This window comes from Otolemur garnettii, unplaced genomic scaffold (genome assembly GCF_000181295.1).
Source record: "Otolemur garnettii isolate 467f Iridium unplaced genomic scaffold, OtoGar3 scaffold00127, whole genome shotgun sequence".
NCBI classification, from domain to species: Eukaryota; Metazoa; Chordata; class Mammalia; order Primates; family Galagidae; genus Otolemur; species Otolemur garnettii.
Window position 1 is genome coordinate 2,696,280 of NW_003852522.1, and position 18,849 is coordinate 2,715,128.

The 18,849-nt window shown below is 53.3% G+C and overlaps 3 protein-coding genes across 9 annotated transcripts in view; 1 reads left to right on the forward strand and 2 right to left on the reverse strand.

Moving 5' to 3' along the window:
• Nucleotides 1-6,672, reverse strand: part of PLPPR2 (phospholipid phosphatase related 2) — a 9,899-nt gene extending 3,227 nt beyond the window's left edge. For both annotated transcript variants that reach the window (XM_003797942.3, XM_012810218.2), the window contains exons 1-6: nt 5,458-6,672; nt 4,791-4,870; nt 3,840-4,028; nt 3,576-3,711; nt 1,581-1,852; nt 396-572 (exon numbers count right to left, since the gene is read on the reverse strand). In XM_003797942.3, coding sequence (XP_003797990.1) covers nt 396-572; nt 1,581-1,852; nt 3,576-3,711; nt 3,840-4,028; nt 4,791-4,856 — 840 coding nt within the window. In that variant the 5' untranslated portion in view covers nt 4,857-4,870; nt 5,458-6,672. The remainder of the gene's footprint in view (nt 1-395; nt 573-1,580; nt 1,853-3,575; nt 3,712-3,839; nt 4,029-4,790; nt 4,871-5,457) is intronic.
• A 793-nt stretch (nt 6,673-7,465) lies between these two features.
• CCDC159 (coiled-coil domain containing 159) lies at nt 7,466-14,591 on the reverse strand. 2 transcript variants are annotated; one of them, XM_023518030.1, is made up of 13 exons: nt 14,513-14,591; nt 11,948-12,063; nt 11,622-11,851; nt 10,766-10,799; nt 10,489-10,577; nt 10,330-10,411; nt 9,946-10,141; nt 9,354-9,421; nt 9,197-9,273; nt 8,475-8,596; nt 8,158-8,240; nt 7,681-7,794; nt 7,466-7,537 (listed from the first exon to the last, which is right to left on the reverse strand). In XM_023518030.1, exons 1-13 carry the CDS (start codon nt 14,521-14,523, stop codon nt 7,533-7,535), a joined length of 1,227 nt encoding a protein of 408 aa, XP_023373798.1. In that variant the 5' UTR covers nt 14,524-14,591; the 3' UTR covers nt 7,466-7,532. The 2 variants fall into 2 exon arrangements, with proteins under 2 accessions (XP_023373798.1, XP_023373799.1); XM_023518031.1 differs by lacking the exon at nt 7,466-7,537 and having other exon boundaries at nt 7,653-7,794; nt 11,622-11,889; nt 11,944-12,063.
• A 190-nt stretch (nt 14,592-14,781) lies between these two features.
• Nucleotides 14,782-16,888, forward strand: TMEM205 (transmembrane protein 205). 5 transcript variants are annotated; one of them, XM_023518033.1, is made up of 4 exons: nt 14,782-14,953; nt 15,358-15,427; nt 15,572-15,735; nt 16,546-16,888. In XM_023518033.1, the coding sequence occupies exons 2-4, from the start codon at nt 15,367-15,369 to the stop codon at nt 16,849-16,851; spliced, it is 531 nt and encodes a 176-aa protein (XP_023373801.1). In that variant the 5' UTR covers nt 14,782-14,953; nt 15,358-15,366; the 3' UTR covers nt 16,852-16,888. The 5 variants fall into 5 exon arrangements, with proteins under 5 accessions (XP_023373801.1, XP_023373800.1, XP_012665676.1 ...); XM_023518032.1 differs by having other exon boundaries at nt 14,783-14,968; XM_012810222.2 differs by having other exon boundaries at nt 14,791-14,953; nt 15,358-15,466.
• Nucleotides 16,889-18,849: the final 1,961 nt, after the last annotated feature.

Sequence of the window (18,849 nt, forward strand, 5' to 3'; positions counted from 1 at the left end):
TTGAGCCCAGGAGTTAGAGGTTGCTGTGAGCGTGATGCCATGGCACTCTACCCAGGGGGATAGCTTGAGGCTCCGTCTCAAAAAAAAAAAAAAAAGACCAAGAGTTTGAGGTTGTTATGAGCTGTGACACCACAGCACTCTACAGAAATAAAAAATAATTATTCATCCTGATTGCTGAGTGTTTTGCCACCCTTTTAAATTTTGCACTCCTTGCAGTGCTTCACCCTGCTCCTGGTTTTCCATTTCACAGATGAGAACACCAAAGCAGGGTAAGGTGAAGGGACTGGCCCAAGGGAACATAGAGTTCACACCCTTCACTGTGATATGGTCCTGCCTCTTGGGATAGGAGACTGATAAGGGTCTCCAATGTCAGGATGGCTGGGGAGGGGACTCACCAAAAAGGTAGCAATGGCTGCCCCAGTCAGGAAGCCAGCCAGCACATCGGACCAGTGGTTGCGGTACTCGGCCACACGGACCACACCCACCAGGAAGGCTGGACACAGGAGGGCCAGGCAGAGCGAGGGTTTGACCAGACGGGAGCCCTTCACGCGGAACACGAGGGTCACGTACATCTGTGGGAACCAGATGGTTAAGGGACAAGGGGAGGAAATTCTGGGAACCCAAGTGGACTCTGTGTTCACATTAAGGGGGATGGCCAGTGCCTCAGGGTTGGAGGGTGTAGCCAGGGGTTCCAGGGATGGAGTCATGGACTCCCAGAGGGTTCTGGCAAGAGGTGTGACCATAATGGTAAGGAGAAGGATCAAGGATTGGGGTGGAAAGGGAGAGTCCCCAAGGATCGGGGTCATGGTGTCCTGTGGGCCCCAACTGTAGGGCTATGGGGCATGGCCAGAGCACCCAAAAGCAGTGGGCAAGGTCAGCGTCCTCAGTACGGAGTTACAGATAGGGGCATCTAGGCATGGCCACAGAACCAGAGAGTGGAATCAGAGCTAACGGGCAGCTCCAGGACCTTCAGGAGGTAGAGTCCCTGGGCCCCAGTCGATTACTGACAAAAATTAGAAGCACAATCCCAGATGCCAGAAAGAGGAGTGTAAGCAATAGGGGGCATGGCCAGGGAAAAGCAGGCGACAAAGCTAGAAGTGCCAACTCAGTCAAGAGCAAGGGGTGTTGCCAGGGCAACGGGGGGGCGGGACAAGGACTCCAGGGGGCTGAATCAAACCCACCTGCATAGTCTCTTAGCCAACATCCAAGGCCTGTAGGATGGTGGGGACCCGGCTAAGCTCTAGGGTTTCAGAATCCAGCGCTCTACGGACAATGTCCTCATCCCATAGGAGGGAGTCAACAGCCTCCCTGGGGTGTGGCATTACGGAGTCAGGAGGTGTGGTCAGATGCCAAAGGGGCGGAGTCAATTGGGCCACACCTGACCCAGGCTCGGGGGTGTGGCCAGGATATGAGGGAAGGAACCAGAGACCTAATGGAGTAGGCTCCTGCCCAAGGGGCAGTATCACAGCACCTAGACTAGGCCTGCATCTAGAGAGGCTCCAGTCGTGGTGGGCTCCTTGCCTGCTGGCTGCCACCCAATCTATGTCGCCATCTCTGACCCTGTACCTCCCAGGACTCACCGCCGTGTAGGTGACTGCGTAGGCGCAAAGAGCCGCGTCCTTGCAGGGGAAGGCCCGGCGGGCAGCAGCTACAAGGCTGGGGCTGCCAGCACAGGCGCCCTGGTCAGTGACAAAGCGATCGGGGCCTAGCCGGTCTGGTGAGGGCGGCTGGCAGCCCAGGGCCGTGTAGTTGGGGCGGCATACTGACAGGAAGTGTGGAGTGGGGTTGCCAGTCACCACCTGCCCTGCATTGGCAAAGATGGTGGTGGTGAAGAGGCCGAAGGAGTAGACCCCTAGGGAATTGGAGAAGAGAGGGAGTTCATGCTTCAGGACCTAATGTCCCCAGCCTTCCTCCTGAGAGCCCCCTCACTGGACCCTTATCTCCATCTTCCTATGACTGCCATTAAAGCACGCCTGGGACTCCCAGGATAGCATAGCCAAGGTCCTCCTTCCTTTGAGGCCACCATAACAGCACTCTAGGCTTCCTCTCCATGGGACCCTCATTATAGTACATCTGGCCTCTGTCCCTCTGATATGACCTCTATGTCAAGAGTGCATCCTGGGCCAGGCTTGGTGGCTCACACCTGTAATCCCAGCAGTTGGGAGGCCAAGAAGGGTGGATTGCCTGAGCTCACAGGTTCCAGACCAGACTGAGCCAGACCCTGTCTCTAAAAATAGCTGGGTGTTGTGGCAGGTGCCTGTAGCCCCACCTACTTAGGAGGCCGAGGCAAGTGAATCACTAGAGCCCAAGAGTTGGAGGTTACTATGAGCTAAGACACCACCACTCTACCAGGGGTAACAAAATGAGACTCTGTCTCAACAACAGAGTGGGTCCTCCCTTGGAACCCTATTATAGACCTTTCTTTTTTTTTTTTTTTTTTTTTAAGACAGAGCCTCAAGCTGTCCCCCTGGGTAGAGTGCTGTGGCATCACAGCTCACAGCAACCTCCAACTCCTGGGCTCAAGCGAGTCTCTTGCCTCCACCTCCCAGGTAGCTGGGACTACAGGCGCATACCACAACACCCAGCTACTTTTTGGTTGTAGCCTTCATTGTGGTTTGGCGGGCCCAGGCTGGATTCGAACTCGCCAATTAGGTATATGGGCTGGCACCTTGGCCACTTGAGCCACAGGTGCTAAGCCTATTATGGACCTTTCAACGCCATCACATCAAGATTGGGCCCAAGACTGGCTCGGCACTTGTAACTCAATGGCTAGAATGCCAGCCACATACACCAGAGGTGGTGAGTTCGAATCCTGCACGGGCCTGCCAAACAACAATGACAACTACAACAAAAAATAGCCAGGCATTATGGTGGGCACCTGTAGTCTCAGCTATTTGGGAGGCTAAGGCAAGAGAATTCATTAGGCCCAAGAGTTTGAGGTTGCTGTGAGCTGTGATGCCACTGCACTCTACCCAGGGCAACAGCTTGAGACTCTGTCTCAAAAAAAAAAAAAAAAAAAAAGTTGGGGCCCATGACCTAGGACCTCCAAGAAAACCTGAAGGGAATCTCTGGGCCTCTTTATAGCTGTCCCCAGACTGGTTATTACTGAATTGATTATTCTTTCCCTGGGACTACTAATAAACCCAAACTGGGTCTCCAGCCCTCTGGAGACCATTACAGATAAGCTCTTTGCTACCAGTTGCAGCTGGGACCCCGTTTAAAACGTAACTGGAGTCTCATCTCCCTGCCCTGGGGTTCCATTGTTTTCCTTCTTTTCCTGCGTCCACCTTTTCTCTTTGAGACTCCCTTGTGGAATGTTTGAGCCTTTCATATGGCTGGGTTAGGGGCTGTCCATGTCCCTGCAATCTCTATTAGTGAGTCTGTGGGCATGGCAGCAGACCATGGGAAGTCATAAGGCACTTTCACAGGTGGTTCTAGCCTGAACCCAAGTCTCTTTGCCCTCCAGACCCACCACCATGGCACTTCTAGGCCCTCTTCCTTTCTGTCCATGACCCTTTTCTCTGCACCCATCACACCCCATTACCATGGAGCTGACTGTGGGTTGCATCTCTCACCCAAGAAGCGGACCAGCCTCCGCAGGGGTGGGCTGAAGCGGCAACAGGCCCCAGACACAATGGTACTCTCCCCAGTGACAGGTATGGATGAAGGTGGTGCAGGGAAGAAGGCACGAGCCAGCTCCCCCAGCAGGATCTATGAGCAAAACAAAAGCAGGGTCCTCTTGGCCTTCAAGCCCAGCTCTCTACCCATCTCCACCTGGCCCACTTGCCTCCTGGGATGTCCTCCCCAGGGCCCAACCAAGGAGACTACCACAGTCTTACCGTAAGTGTGGGCCCAGCAGTGACCAGGGCATAGATGAGTGCAGGAGGTGCTCGGCTGACAGCCTCAGGCCCTGGGTAGGGCTTGGCATAGGTACTGTCATAGCAGAAGAATCCCTGGGTATGCACTGGGAAGGTATCTGTGAACTCCAAGCGGTAAGCCAGCAGGACCACAATGCCCAGCAGCACCGACTGCCACCCAGAGCCATGGTGGGGAAAAAAGAGAGAGGGTCAGGGCCCGAGCTGAGGCCACAAGACAGAGACACAGAGATGGAGTTAAAGAGAACCTGGAAGGCAGAGAGATGGAGATACAGAAGGACATGAAAGAAGGGTCAGGGCTTGGAAGAAACAAAGAGAGAGATGGAGAGGAGAAAGAGATAAGAAGAGAGGAGAAAAGAGGAGAGAGGAGAGGAGAGATGGGTTTGGGGAGAGAAGGTAAGAATAGGGTCAAAACTCAAAGAGAGACAGATAGTGGCTAGTGGAGAAACAGACCAACAAGTAAACAAAGAATAGGAATAGAAGCACTGTCAGTTACCAGGGGTATAACCCTTACTGTGTGCAGGGCTTTGTACCAAGTCTCTTCCATGAATTATATGTTTTATCTTTATGACAGCCCTGAGAAGGAGGAACTACAGAGATGCCCATTTGATGAAGGAGGAAACTGAATCTCTGGTGGGTACCCACAGTGCCCAGAGTCCTGCAGTGGATGAGGCAGAGTGGGACTGGAACCCAGAGAGCACCACTTCTGAGTCCAAGCTCTATAACCACTTCTTAAGACAAAAGGGACATTGAAAGAGATCCCACAGAGGCAGAGAATGAGGGATCAGGGAGAGACACAGCAGGACCAGAGCCAAAGAAATGGAAAAATGGATATAGGGAGGGAGACTGAGGTTGGGCAGAGACAGAAAAAGAGGAAGGGCATGCTCCCTTTGGGGAGGGTACTAGGGTTCTTACCTCCACAAAGACAAAGCAGGGAATGATGGAGAAACTCCTCTTCAGGTGTGGTCTTCCTCCTGCCATGGTGAAAGCCAGGCCTGTGGAGGTAGGGAGGGAGTGGGGACTCCAGGACAGGACCTAGGGGGAGGCTCAGGTCACATCTGAGAGTCCTCTAGCCACTAGCCTTGAAGACAATAGGAAGCCCTGGCTCTGCCTCCTGAGCCTTTTGGCCACAGCCCTGTAATCCACATCTTGCCCTGACCCTGCCCACTGGAGACACCTGCCTCCCCTGACACCACCCCCAGAGTAGTCCTCTTTCTCTGTAGTCTACATAGGAGATTCCACCCCAAGCCTCTTAGGAGGACTCCTCTTCCTGGGCCTTTAGAAAAGATTCCTCCAGCTTTATGAGAACCCCTCCCCCCACTAGTTTTTAGGGGATCTAATCCTCTTTCTCCAGGGGGACCAAGCACCAGACCACTCCTCTGAGTCCCTTCCCCCATGGTCTCCATAGGGGCCCCTCTCTCTGTCCCCAGATTTGGGCTGATAGCCAGGCTCTCCTCCTCTCCCAGCTGCCATTCCTTCCTTCCCCCTCCTCCCATGCTGTCAGCTTCCACGTTCTCCTCTTCCCTGTCCCCAGTCTATCCCCAGCCCCTAGTGCTTCACCATTCTAACAGCTTAATCTCACCTGTGAAAGTGCCCTATGGCTTCCCACGATCTGCTGCCACGCCCACAGACTCACAGCCGCTCCTAGTGCCCAGCAGGGCAGGGATGGTCACCCCCATTGTGCAGACGTGGAAACCGAGGCCTGGGCAGGTTAGGGTAGGCACAAGGCTTGCTCTGCAGTGTGATGTGTGGTGAGGGTAGCCAGAGGTCCCAGATGGCCACAGGGTCACCCACACCAGCACCCATGGGGTGCATAACCCAACATTAGCCTCCATTCCAGACACCACAGAAACATCCACACACACACACATGATGGCATACTGTCCACCTCAACAAGGAGACTGAGCACCTGATCACTTTCAGGCACTGTGCTGGCTGCTGGCTCCTGGTGTACAAGACAGGCTCGCCCATTCAGACAGGTGTCCAACACACACAAGGTACAGTTGGCACACAGCCTGTCACAGACAACATAAATCAAACAAGTCCTCCCTCCCAAACATACCGAGGACCACATTAGGAGACCCTACACACCATCCAGCCTCCATACAACCCTTCACCCTACCATGGTCAGGGATGTATAACCCACTTAATGAGTCACGGTAAAGAGAGAGACACAGTGGGGATAACAAAACCGGTCACAGTGTTACGCCCCCAATTACAAGACACTCAATAAGAGCCACACACACCAACAGTGTCTCATCCACACTGACAGTCATGGGAGAGACATGGTGCATCCACAAACACAGCCACATGGCCACGGAAGAGCACATAGATGGACCATGATATACACTCACACACAGGGCCACACTGGAAAGGCAGATGATCACAGCCACACATACACTATCAGAGTGAACACACAACAGCGGCCACACAATGACAGTCATATGCACACCACCACAGGGACACCAAGACAGCCACATTCAGTGGTAGTCACACAGCCACCCAAAGGCAGTCACACACACACACCAACCATCAGAGTGGTGCCCACAACGACAGCCATACAATGACAGTCTCATGCACACACACACACCCCGACAGACTCCTGAAGCTGCACAATCATAGTCACACAATAAGAGCTGCACACCACACACTGACATACAATGACAACCACACAAGCACAGTAACCCACAGCCACCCTCACCCCCCTACCCCGTCGCTTGGCTCCTCAGGGGTCCCTTCCCTACGCTCCCCTTCCTCAGCTGCGTCGTGAAGCCCCAGCTTACCGCCTCCCCTCCCCCTCCCCATGCTGGACCGGAAGGGACCAGACCCGCAGGAGCAGAGGACCCACCGACAGAGGGTCAGAAGCCCGGGGGAGGGAGTAATGGGGCGCCCCCAAGCCCCCCTCACCGGGTCTAGGCCACCGCCGCCTGAGCCCCTGCTCAGCCTGGACTGCCCCAGCACGGGAGGACAGACAAGACAGACAGCCGGCGGCGCTACCGGACGCTGAGATGGAAACGCGGTCTGCCCTGCCCGACCGCGCGGCGCAGACTCCCCCGAGGAGGGAGAGGCGGAGCCTCCGGATCGCTTATTTGCATAACCCCGTGGGGTGGGGCCTTGTGGCGGCTCTTTGGCGGTGAAGGGCGGGGCCTCGGGTTCCTTTGGGGGCGGGGAGAGTTAGTTCAGATTCCCTAGAGGGATATTCGAGAGGGAGGGCCCTGTGGCGGGGGACGCTGAGGGGAAAAGAAAGGCGGGGCTTCAGAGCCTGACCGTGCGCCGCGCCCCTCCCTCCCTCTCTGGGCCTCAGTTTCCCCATTTGGGCAGTAGGGGCCGCGGACTAGATTGCCAGGGCACCCCAGAGAGGACAGCTCTGTGGCCAGTGTGGACGAGCCTCTCTGGCCACTGATGTGTGAACAGAATGACTCCTGAGCTTGTTATATACTAAATCTTGCCTCACTCTGCCCCTGATTAAGCTAGGCCCACACGTACGGATTGGCCTCTGGGGTCTCTACACCTCAACACTGAGGAGTAAATTGGAAGGTGGGGGCGGGGATTCCCAGACACCAGAGGCAGTAAGACCAACAGTCCAGGGATAGAGGAGGGTCTCGGCTATTTTATTTTCTCTCTGGAAGGGTCTTCAGGGAGAGCAGTCCCAGCTGCTCAGGCTGTAGATAGAGAGGATGGGTGAGGAGCCAGCCTGCTCCAGAGAACCCCAGGGCTGCAGGTCAGGGACCAGATTGGAGCCCCGAGGGACCATACAGTAGGAGTCAAGGGCAGGCCAGGTGGAGCAGGGGCTGGGGCTATGTACCTGGTGGGAAGGAGCGACTCTTGCTGAAAGGTGGCTGGAAAAGGTCTTGGTCTGAGTCCGAGTCTGAGTCCCAGGAATGGAGTGGAGACCTCACATACCACTGCTCCTTGCAGCCTACGAGAGGGACAGGAATCCAGAATGTGACCCTCCAATATGGGGTCAGGTCTGTTTATACCTCAATGATCCCTGACCATGACCTTCATGTCCCTTGAATGTGACCCAAGTGACACCAAATTATGACTTAATGACTCTTGAATTTTACCTCATTGACTCTTATAAAACATCCCAGTGACCCTGAATGTGACTCCTGGATGAAACCCCAAGTGACTCCCTAATGTGACCTCCAGCGATTCCTTAATCTGACCACAGAATAAGACCTAACAGATGTGATTCCTAAACAGACCCTTTGAACATGACCTCCATGAGTGAAGCTGAAGAATGACCTCCTACCCCTGAGCAGCGCTCAGCCTCCCTCACCCTTGAGGCTTGAGTCCCTGGGACGGGCCCTGGAGCACATGGTGAGGCTGTCGATGGAGTCCTGCAGCGCGTGCACAGCAGCCCTGTGGGATGGGGAGATAGGGAGACGGAGGCCCTGGGACACTCCAGACTGCTCAGGGTGGGGACAGCACCCCCAGAGGTAAAGGGGGGGAGGGGTAGCAGGCGTGAGTCCTGGGAGGAGAGGGTTGAGAGGGTTATCTGGACTCAAGTGGGCTCCAAGTTCTGGAGGTCCATTTGGGAGGAGTGGGTCAGATGAGGGTCATGGGTCAGATGTCAGACTGGGAGCTGAGCATCACCATATGTCACTCAGTTCCTTTTGGAGTTCATCCTTCCAGCACCCACTGCCTCCTGGCAGCATCTCCTCACTCTCAAGGCAGGTAGGTGTCTCACAACTCTGCTGCTTCATCTTGGTAAGGATCTGGGGCCAGGGCACAGGGTGGTGATGAGAGAATGAGAGAACAGTGATAACAATAATGACAATGAAGCAAGGTGCCCAGCCCTGTTCAAAAGTATTTAACACTCAGTTAACATAGATTGGATAGGGATGTGTCATTATTTATTTATTTATTTTGAGACAGAGCCTCAAGCTGTTGCCCTGGGGGGCCATGGCATCACAACTCACAGCAACCTCCAACTCCTGGGCTCAAGCAATTCTCCTGCCTCAGCCTCCCAAGTAGCTGGGACTACAGGCGCCTGCCACAACCCCCAGCTACTTTTTGGTTGCAGCCGTCATTGTTGTTTGGCAGGTCCGGGCTGGATTCGAACCTGCCAGCTCAGGTGTATGTGGCTGGCGCCTTAGCCAGTTGAGCCACAGGCGCCAAGCCGGGGATGTGTCATTATTATACCCATTATACAAATGAGGCAGCTGTGGCCCAGAGGAGCCCAGGGACTTGCCCACAGTCACACAACAGTGACTAGCAATCTGGGATTGGAACTCAGGCTCCAATCTGATGGTGGAGGCTGGCAGAGATCCCCATATCTTAGGGACCTACACAAGGTCCCAATCTTCTCCACTCACCTTTCGGCACTTCACCTGTGTCTTCTGCATCTTCTGGATGTTCACCAGGTTCTCTGAAATCTCACCCTCCTGTAGCTCTGTGGAGGAAGGGGACTCAGGGAGACCAGAGCTGCACAGAAGGACCTCCCCACTCCTGGCTGGGGATCCAGGCACTCACGTAGTTTCTTGTACATGAAGTTCACGTCCTCCCGCACCAGTTCCAACTCCTCCCACAGGAACTTCTTGCTGAAGGGACAATACAGCCTAGACCAGTGCTCCCTGTCCAGTGGCTCTCACCTGCTTTCCAACCAGCTATGCCCTAGGCTCTATCCCCCTCCCCTCACTCCCTGCCCTCTTTCCCCGTCCTACTACAACCTCTGCCACCCCCCTCAGCCCCTTCTCTCTTCCACATCCCAGCCTCCCACCTTCTCTGCCTCTCCCACCCTCATTCAACCTTCTTCCCATCTCCTGTGCCCCCACCTCCTGCTCTACAGTGTCCTGTACCTTGGCCTTCCCAGCCACCCCCAGCTTCCTGATCTTGTGGCCTCAGTCACCATCCCACCTCCAACTTCCTGTCTTTCCTGCCTCTGGCCTCCCAATGTTATCCCCCCATTTCGCCCCCACACCAGCCATCTATCTCCCACCAGTCTCTCATTCTAAGCTTTCCACTGCCCCCTCCCCCACCTGCTTGCCCAGGCCTCTCCCATTTCCACTGTTCTGCCTCTGGTCCCCCTCCTTGGCCCCCAGGAAGCCCTTCTACCAACACCCACCAGTCCTGGATCTCCTGGGCCAGGAGCTGCAGACAGCGTGTGGTGCGGACCCGCTGCAGCTCCTCACTGTCACGCAGGGTCTTCTGCAGCCCCTCCAGGCCCTGGGCCAGGGCCCCATACAGCTCCTGCCGGCCCTGCTCCATACTCCACCTGGGTCCGTCCTTCTCTCCCTTCCGTCCTGTGGGGCTCAGCACTTCTGCAGAAAGGGTGAGACTTTGACTGAGCCCGCCTTGAGCCCAGGTCTGAACCTACTTTGCCCTAAGCTTGGCCTGACCTTGCTTTAGAACCCAGATTCTTCCAACTTCCATTTCTCTGGCCTAACCCACTTCCACCCTCCCCCAGAGCCAATCTTCGGCCTGACCTTGACCTTCTACCAGTCCTTACCTTCAAGATGCTGAATCTTGATTTGCTGCAGGCAGCTTTCCTTCTCCAACATGGTCACTGAGTGGTTCAGGAACTCAAAAGCCTAATGGGGAAGAGGTCAGACTTGGTGTTGGAAGGAGAGAGCAAAAGATTTCTGGGTGTGGGGCTGAAGTAATTCACCTTGGTCTGGGCCTGTAGCTGGCTCTTAAGGGATTCCAGTTCACACCGCAGAAGTTTCTGGGAGTCGGAAACCACCATAATGGATTTAGCTGTAGGCAGAGGTGAGGGTGAGCCAGGGCGGGGGCAAGGGAAGGGCAGAGGTCAGCAGAGGCTTAGACTAAAGGTAGGGATAGGGGTTAAGGTACAGAACAGGGGCCAGCTGACACAAGGGCAGAGAGTAGAGGGAGAAACTGGCAAATCATTCTTATACAGTCCTGTTGGGAAGAAAGAGTCTCACCTTTGACTTTGGAAGAGCTGGCCTCCACAGGCTTCTAGGGAAGGTGAACAAGAGAGGAGTGGAAATGTGTCCCTAGGCTGCCTACCTGCTCACCCCAACCCTGTTTGGAGGGCTGGATAAGACTTGAGTCTACTGAGTTCTGGGTGTCCTAAACCATGAGTGCAGGCAAAACTGCCAGGCACATTCATGAACCTCCCCCACACCTTGCTCCACACATGCTTAGAAATGTACTTGTGTGGCTTTTCCTATGTGACTGCTCCTTAACAGCGCAGAGCCTTGGCTGGCTCCTACACAATGCCAGCCCTGTCTCTGGCTTAGGCTCAGGTAATGGCCCTTCTCCTTAGGGACAAATGACGTCAACAATGTCTTCAAGGTACATCAACAGTACTCAACACATAACGAACACAGTTACTGAAAGACAAAACCACAGCCACACAGACACATGACTTCAGACACAGCCATGAAGACCAACAAGTCATAAGACCTAGGGCACCCACTTGCATACATCTAAGACACACAAGCAAGGTCAAACCAGAGACAATTACAGGCAAAACTCTACTGATAATACACAACCATGCACATTCCTTCCCTTCATTCCTTTAACCATTCATTAAGACATGTTTATCAAGGGCTTGCTGCTTGCCAGGTGCTGTCCTGGGTGCTGAAAACACAGTGTGTGTGTGTGTGTGTGTGTGTGTGTGTGTGCGAGCGCGCGCGCACGTGTGTTCTTAATAAGGTTCCCCCTGCCCCACAGGGCCTTCTCTAAGCCCCACATTGGTAGATGGCAGTGTTTTCCTTGATTGGTGGTTTGTTTGTGTTGTGATTGGTGGCAGTGTTTTCCTTGAGTAAAGGTGACCTTAGCTATGCTGTGAAGCCTCTTCAAAAGGTCCTGGTCGTTACAGCGTTCCTTTGGCAGATCCGGGTTGGAAAATGAGGGAGTCCCTTGTGGCTGAGGCCCCGAGCCCCACCCTGTCCTCCAGTCTACACTTTTCACTGTGTCCTCGGAAGCAGCAGGTTCCGCTGTCTCTGTCTCTGAGGTCCTGGACCAGTGAGTTGTATAGTGCAAAGTCTTGTCTGAGGCAGAGCCTGAGGGTGAGGGTTCCATTGAGGGCCAGCCCAGAGAACTTCTTGCATTCCCAGCCCCTCCCAGTCCCCCAGTCCTAGGGCAGCCCCCCAACGAACCCCAGTACTTATCACACTTCCCGTTAGCAGGCAAACACACGGAGGGTGAGGAAGGTGAGGGCAGGTAGGACACAGAGTATTCAGGGTCCCGGGGTACACCGGCCAAAAGAGGGTCGCTGCAAATAGAATGGATAGGGGCTGCCTTGAGACCAGCCTCCTTGTCCCAATGCCTTTCTGACACCCCCAGAGTGACCTCAGCACTGACTGTCCTTTATGGTACTTGTATGAAAGATGATCCCAGCTCCAGGGGTTGGGCTGGGCAACACAAAAGACTCAGAAGACCCTGAGTAGAAGGGTCAAGTAGAATCATCAAGTAGGCCCAAGTAGAATCATCAGGAGGTTAGCAGGACAAAACCCTAATAGAGTGTTCAGACATTGAAGGTCAAGCATAGGACTTTTGATCTAGCTCCATAGGTAAATAGGAGACATAGAGTGTGCAGGAGAGGCAGGGCATATATATTCAATAAGCTTAGATGCACTGGTGCCCAGGGCTGTGCTATGTCAGGCTGGGAACAGACAAGAACTCAGTTCTGTATCTCACATCAATGCTCCCTCCCCCTCCAGTATTGTTAGGGTTGACACAGATGGAGAAATCTAGGGTAAGACTGCCTAGAAAAACTTCTAGGTAAAAGGCACCTTTCCCTGGGTCACACTCAGCCTGTTCCCCAAGCCATATAGTCCTTTCTCTTCTGTTGTCCTTGCTGGGCCTTTCACCTGGTGTCCTTCCCCTGGCTCATTCTGCCTGGACTACTCCTAACACACCCTTCAAAACCCTACTCAGCATATCCTCTGTAAAAATCTTCCTTAATCCTGTTGTAGATTCATAGTTTTTGAGCACCTAATTGAATGCTGGGCATCCTTTCAGCATTCACTGAATCTTTGCACCCGTTATTCTTCTGCCTGAAATGTTGTAGGTTACCAATTCAAGAGGCACTGCCTCATGGAGGTCCTCACTTCCAGAGGCAGTAAAGCATGATGATTAAGCAAGAAGATCTGCCAGTTGGACGACCTAAATTCATCCCAGACCCTTCCCAGCTGTGTGATATTGGAAGCCTTACTGAGCCTCTCCATACATCAAGAGTCTCCAACTATATATGAGATGTTATATTATCCATGTTATTGGACTGTTTTGATTAAGAAAAATAATCCAGGCTCGGCGCCTGTGGCTCAAGGGGCTAAGGCACCAGCCACATACACCTAAGGTGGCAGGTTCAAATCCAGCCCGGGCTGCCAAACAACAATGAAGGCTGCAACCCAAAAAACAAAAACAATAGCCAGGTGTTGTGGTGGGTGCCTGTGATCCCAGCTACTTGGGAGGCAGAGGCAGGAGACTCACTTGAGCCTAGGAGTTGGAGGTTGCTGTGAACTGTGATGCCACAGCACTCTACCCAGGGGGACAGCTTGAGGCTCTGTCTCAAAAAAAAAAAAAAGGAAAATAATCCAGGCCAGGCGCGGTGGCTTATGCCTGTAATTCTAACACTCTGGGAGGCTGAGGCGGGTGGATTGCTTGAGCTCACGAGTTTGAGACCAGCCTGAGCAAAACCGAGACCCCTTCTCTATTAAAAATATAAAAACTGGGCGGCGCCTGTGGCTCAATAAGTAGGGCGCTGGCCCCATATACCGATGGGGGTTCAAAGCCGGCCCCAGCCAAACTGCAACAAAAAAATAGCCGGGCATTGTGGCAGGTGCCTGTGGTCCCAGCTACTCTGGAGGCTGAGGCAAGAGAATCGTCTAAGCCCAAGAGCTGGAGGTTGCTGTGAGCTGTGACACCACAGCACTCTACCCAGGGCGACAAAGTGAAACTCTGTCTCTGAAGAAAAAGAAAAACTGAGGCAAGAGGATCGCTCAAGTCTGAGTTAGAGGTTGCTGTGAGCTATGACGCCTCAGCACTCTACTCAGGGCGACAGCTTGAGACTCTGTCTCAAAAAGAAAAAAAAGAAAGAAAAGAAATATGGTCGGGCTTGGTGGCTCACACCTGTAACCCCAGCACTTGGGAGACCGAGGTGGGTGGATTGTTGAGCTCACGAGTTTGAGAGCAGCCTGAGCCAAAGTGAGACCATATCTCTAAAAATAGCCGGGTGTTTTGATGGGCACCTGTAGTACCAGCTACTCGGGAGGCTGAGGCAAGAGAATTGCTTAAGCCCAAAAGTTTGAGGTTGCTGTGAGCTATAAGGCCATGGCTCTACCAAGGATGACAAAGTGAGACAGTCTCAAAAAAAAAAAAAAAAAAAAGAAGAAGAAAAGAAAAATAATCCAGGCTAGCGCCTACCATACGGTATTAGGAAGCTCAATGTTCTTGAACATCACGAGACCTGGGCCCCGAGACCTGGGCACCATGGGAGCCCTGGAAGGCTTGGAGGGGAAAAGGAGAAGCCTTTCTGAGCGCCAATAGCTAGCAGGTCCCGGTTCTTGCCTCCCTTCCCCCTCCCACCTCGGTTCTTTCTTCCGCAGTTTCTCCTGCGAGAGTTCTTTGGGGAAAGGGGCGGGGTCATCAACCTCGGCCCCGCCCCTGGGCTGTGACTCGGATTCACCCCAGACTCCCTTCCACTCCCACCTACCACATACCACCTATTCATGCTCTCCCAATCAGGGACCGCGAAGCCAGTCCCCAGCTTTAACGCTGAAATTTGATCCTGCGGGGACACCATCGCATTAAAATGCGAAGGCTGAAGGCAGAGTCACAGAGAGGGGTGTGGCCGACATTTTAGCTCCGCCCCCGCCGTGGGAGCCGAAGGCCTCATTGGTGCCTTCCAGCTTCCGCCCCTCTAAGGAGCTGCAGCTTAAGGGGATAAAAGCCAGATGGGGCGGGATTCCAGGCGGATTTCTGCTAATCGATTAGTCACATCTAAGCTCAGCTGGGAGGCGGGACAATTTCTTGGTTTGGAGAGGGTGGGACCTACCAGGGGAAGAGGCGGAGGTGAACCGTGGGAGTGAGGTACCGAGCCTATCTAGTCTGGCCCCGGCGCCTCTGATCTCAGATTCTGGGTGCTGCGCGTGGAGTTCCAGGTTCCCAACGGAGGGGTCTGTGTCCTCGGGATGAGATTTGGGGTAGTATTAGATGGGGTCTCCGTGGTGCTTTGGGATCCTCTCATGAGAGGAGAGATCTTAGCAGTTAGAACCCTGGGGCGATATTTGGGAGTCAGCAGGGTGATCTCTGAAGGCTGTAGGCTTGAACTTCTGAGGCTGACCTTTGAGGGTTTCTGAGATGGATGTTGAGGTCCAGAGATCCTGAGATTTTGAGGGCTGACATTTGGAGACATAGGGTTAGAGGTTGTCACAGGACTGCCTTGAGTCTTTCTCACTGTCATTTCTGGGCTACTTTCTCTGGATCTCTACTGGATTTGTGTCACAGGGTCTGAAGGCCACAGGGCAAAGGTAAGGCTCTGAGCCACCGGGTGCCTCCTTCCTAGGGCTGCGAGATGGAGGAAGGCGGGAACTCGGGAGGCCTGATTAAGATGGTCCACCTACTGGTTTTGTCAGGTGCCTGGGGCATGCAAATGTGGGTGACCTTCGTCTCAGGTAGGGACCCCTCTCCCTTGATGTCATGAATACCAGTGGTGGGGACAGAAGTGAGAGGGGGAAATGGAAGTATCCTAACAGGCTTGTGGCCTCCTTATCCCACAGGCTTCCTGCTTTTCCGAGGCCTTCCCCGACATACCTTTGGCCTAGTGCAAAGCAAACTCTTCCCTTTCTACTTTCACACGTCCATGGGCTGTGCCTTCATCAACCTCTGCATCTTGGCTTCACAGTATGCCTGGGCTCAGCTCACATTCTGGGAGGCTAGCCAGGTATGCAGGCTTGGGACCATTACTCTCTGAACACTTGTTTTCAGGACCCCAACTGTAGGACCTCCAATGGTTGTACCTTTTTGAGAGAAAATAAAGTCCCCATTCTTCCTGTTGGATACAAAGCTGGGCTCTGGATACCTTTGAGCAGTGCACAGCTTGCACAACTGTCCTCATCAGCCTAGTCTATCCCCCAGAGTCCATCTGTTGACTTCTACTTCCTCTCCTCTCCCTGTCTGGGCCTGCCACCAAGCTGTGGTGACTCAGCTGGGCTGGGGCACTGACCCCAGCTCATTGTTTCAAAACCAGCCTGACTTGGAGTTTTCAGTTTCCTACCCCCATCTACACATTTCCCCAGCCACAAGGTAAGGCACCATCTCTGTATCTCAGATCCCTCTACCCTGCCTGCCTCTTGCCCTCATTGTGTTCCTCAGATAATGGGCAGGTGTTTCAAGAATAATTTTACAGAGACAGGAGAGGATTATGAATAACTGGAACTTGACAGACTTTTTATTTCCTTTCTCTGTGGACCCAGTGTCAGTTTCTGTGGAGAGGAGGCTCAGGGGGTTTGGGGGTAGGGAATAGAAGAGATGAAGATGAAACCTTTCCTTAGGAACTGCCAGTTTCAGGATACAAGAGCTGGACCTCTGCTTTGGAGACCTCAGTCTGGGCTCTGGGAAAGAGGGGGAGGCCGGCTTTGTCCAGTACTGTCCTGCATCCAACTCTAGTCTGGGGGGATGTACAAGGGCCCTCCCTAGGGCCCCTGCTGCCTCCCAGACATGGCTCACTTTGTTCTCCTGCCATCCCTGCCAGCTCTGTCTGCTGTTCCTGAGCCTTATGCTGGCCACTATCAACGCCCGCTGGCTGGAGCCCCACACCACAGCTGCTATGTGGGCCCTGCAGACTGTGGAGAAGGAGCGGGGCCTGGGCGGGGAGGTGGCAGGCAGCCACCAGGGCCCTGACCCCTACCGCCAGCTACAGGAGAAGGACCCCAAATACAATGCCCTTCGCCAGAATTTCTTCCGCTATCATGGCATGTCCTCCCTTTGCAATCTAGGCTGTCTCCTTAGCAATGGGATCTGTCTTGTCAGTCTTGCCCTGAGCCTTAAGAGCCTCTAGCATGGACCCTGAATATCAATAAATGCTTCTTTGGAAATGGCTGCTGTAGTTTTTTCCCACCACTTTGAGAAGCAGGGGGAGGGGAGGGAAGGGTAGAGAGGAGGGCCTCAGTTTACCCTTTCACAAAGCATAATAATTTGAAGTATTAGCCATTAAAGCCCTTAAACCTCTCCTATAATGGTGCCTATTTATTTATTTTATTTTTTTTTTGAGACAGAGTCTTACTATGTCACCCTCAGTAGAGTACTGTGGAGTCACAGCTCACAGCAACCTCAAACTCTTGGGCTTAAGCAATTCTCTAACCTCAGCCTCCCAAGTAGCTAGGACTACAGGCACCCGCCACAATGCCTGGCTATTTTTTGTTGCAGTTGTCGTTGTTTAGCTGGCCTAGGCCAGGTTTGAACCCTCCAGTCTTGATGTATGTGTCTGGAGCCGTAACCACTGTGCTACAGGCACCGAGTCAATGGTGCCCATTTATAGAGCACCTGCTGTATACCAGACATAGTGCTAACTATTGTACATACTATGTGGTTTTTTTTTTTTTTTTTTTTTTTTTTTTGAGACAGAGCCTCAAGCTGTCCCCCTGGGCAGAGTGCCGTGGCATTACAGCTCACAGCAACCTCCAACTCCTGGGCTCAAGCAGGTCTCCTGCCTCCGCCTCCCAAGTAGCTGGGACCACAGGCGCCCGCCACAACGCCCGGCTATTTTTTGGTTGCAGTCATCATTGTTGTTTGGCGGGTCCGGGCTGGGGATTCAAACCCGCCACCTTAGGTGTACGTGGCTGGCGCCTTAGCCGGTTGAGCTATAGGCGCCGAGCCCATACTATGTGTTATTGTAACCATGTTGGGTTTTTTTGTTTGTTTGTTTTTTTGTGAGACAGGGTCTTACTTTGTTGTCCCTGGTAGAGTGCTCTGGCATCATAGCTCACAGTAACATCTAACACTTGAGCTTAAGTGATTCTCTTGCCTCAGCCTCCGGAGTAGCTGGGACTACAGGCGCCCACCACAACATCTAGCTATTTTTAGAGACAGGGTCTCCCTCTAGCTTAGGCTGGTTTGGAACCTATAAACTCAGGCTATCTGCCCACCGCAGCCTCCCAAAGTGCTGGGATTACAGGCATGAGCCACTGCATCTGGCCTGTAACCATGGTTCTGAAGGAGTTTTTTTGTTTGTTTTTGCAGTTTTTGGCCAGGGTCGGGTTTGAACCCGCCACCTCCAGTATATGGGGCTGGTGCCTTACTCCTTTGAGCTACTGGCGCCGCTCTCGTAACCATAGTTCTGATTCTAGAAGACAGTCATCTTTCCCACCCCACTGACATTACAGGTGGCCATGTGACTTACATTAGCCAATGAAATGTGAATAGAGTCTGCATGTATCACTTCTTGGAAGTGAGTAATTTGTTGTTTTCCCTTCACCACCACAACAATCATGAGAAGCAAGTCTGGGCTGATGGATCTATGGTGTCATTGGGTCTGCTTGTTACTGAGCCTAACTCAGTCCTTCCTAACTAATACACTTCATCTCATTTCATCCACATGGCAGTCCATGGAGGGAGCAACTATTGTTCCCATGAAGCAATGATGGCCCAGAGAATTTCAGCTTCACTCATAACTACAGAACCTTTCTGAGGCCAGCCACGGTGGCTCACACCTGTAATCCTAGCACTCTGGGAGGCTGAGGCAGGTGGATTGCTTGGGCTCCTGAATTCAAGACCAGCCTGAGCAAGACCCTGTCTCTAAAAATAGCCAAGTGTTGTGGTAGGTGCCTGTAGTCCCAGCTACTGGGGAGGCTGAGGCAAGTGAATGGCTTGAGCCCAAGAGTTTGAGGTTGCTGTGAGCTATGATGCCATGACACTCTACCCAGAGCAACAAAGTAAAACTCTGTCTCAAAAAATAATAAACACGGCTCGGCGCCTGTGGCTCAAGCGGCTAAGGCACCAGCCACATACACCTAAGGTGGCAGGTTCGAATCCCCAGCCCAGGCCCGCCAAACAACAA

Coding starts and splice junctions, on each gene's coding strand:
- CCDC159 (XM_023518031.1), bottom strand. Junction 9,274..9,353: donor CTTCATGTACAAGAAACTAC/GTGAGTGCCTGG, acceptor CTTCCTCCACAG/AGCTACAGGAGGGTGAGATT. Junction 7,795..8,157: donor CAGGGACTCAAGCCTCAAGG/GTGAGGGAGGCT, acceptor TCCCTCTCGTAG/GCTGCAAGGAGCAGTGGTAT.
- TMEM205 (XM_012810222.2), top strand. CDS start 15,367: ATGGAGGAAGGCGGGAACTCGGGAGGCCTGATTAAGATGGTCCACCTA. Junction 15,467..15,571: donor GTGGGTGACCTTCGTCTCAG/GTAGGGACCCCT, acceptor CTTATCCCACAG/GCTTCCTGCTTTTCCGAGGC. Junction 15,736..16,545: donor CATTCTGGGAGGCTAGCCAG/GTATGCAGGCTT, acceptor CATCCCTGCCAG/CTCTGTCTGCTGTTCCTGAG.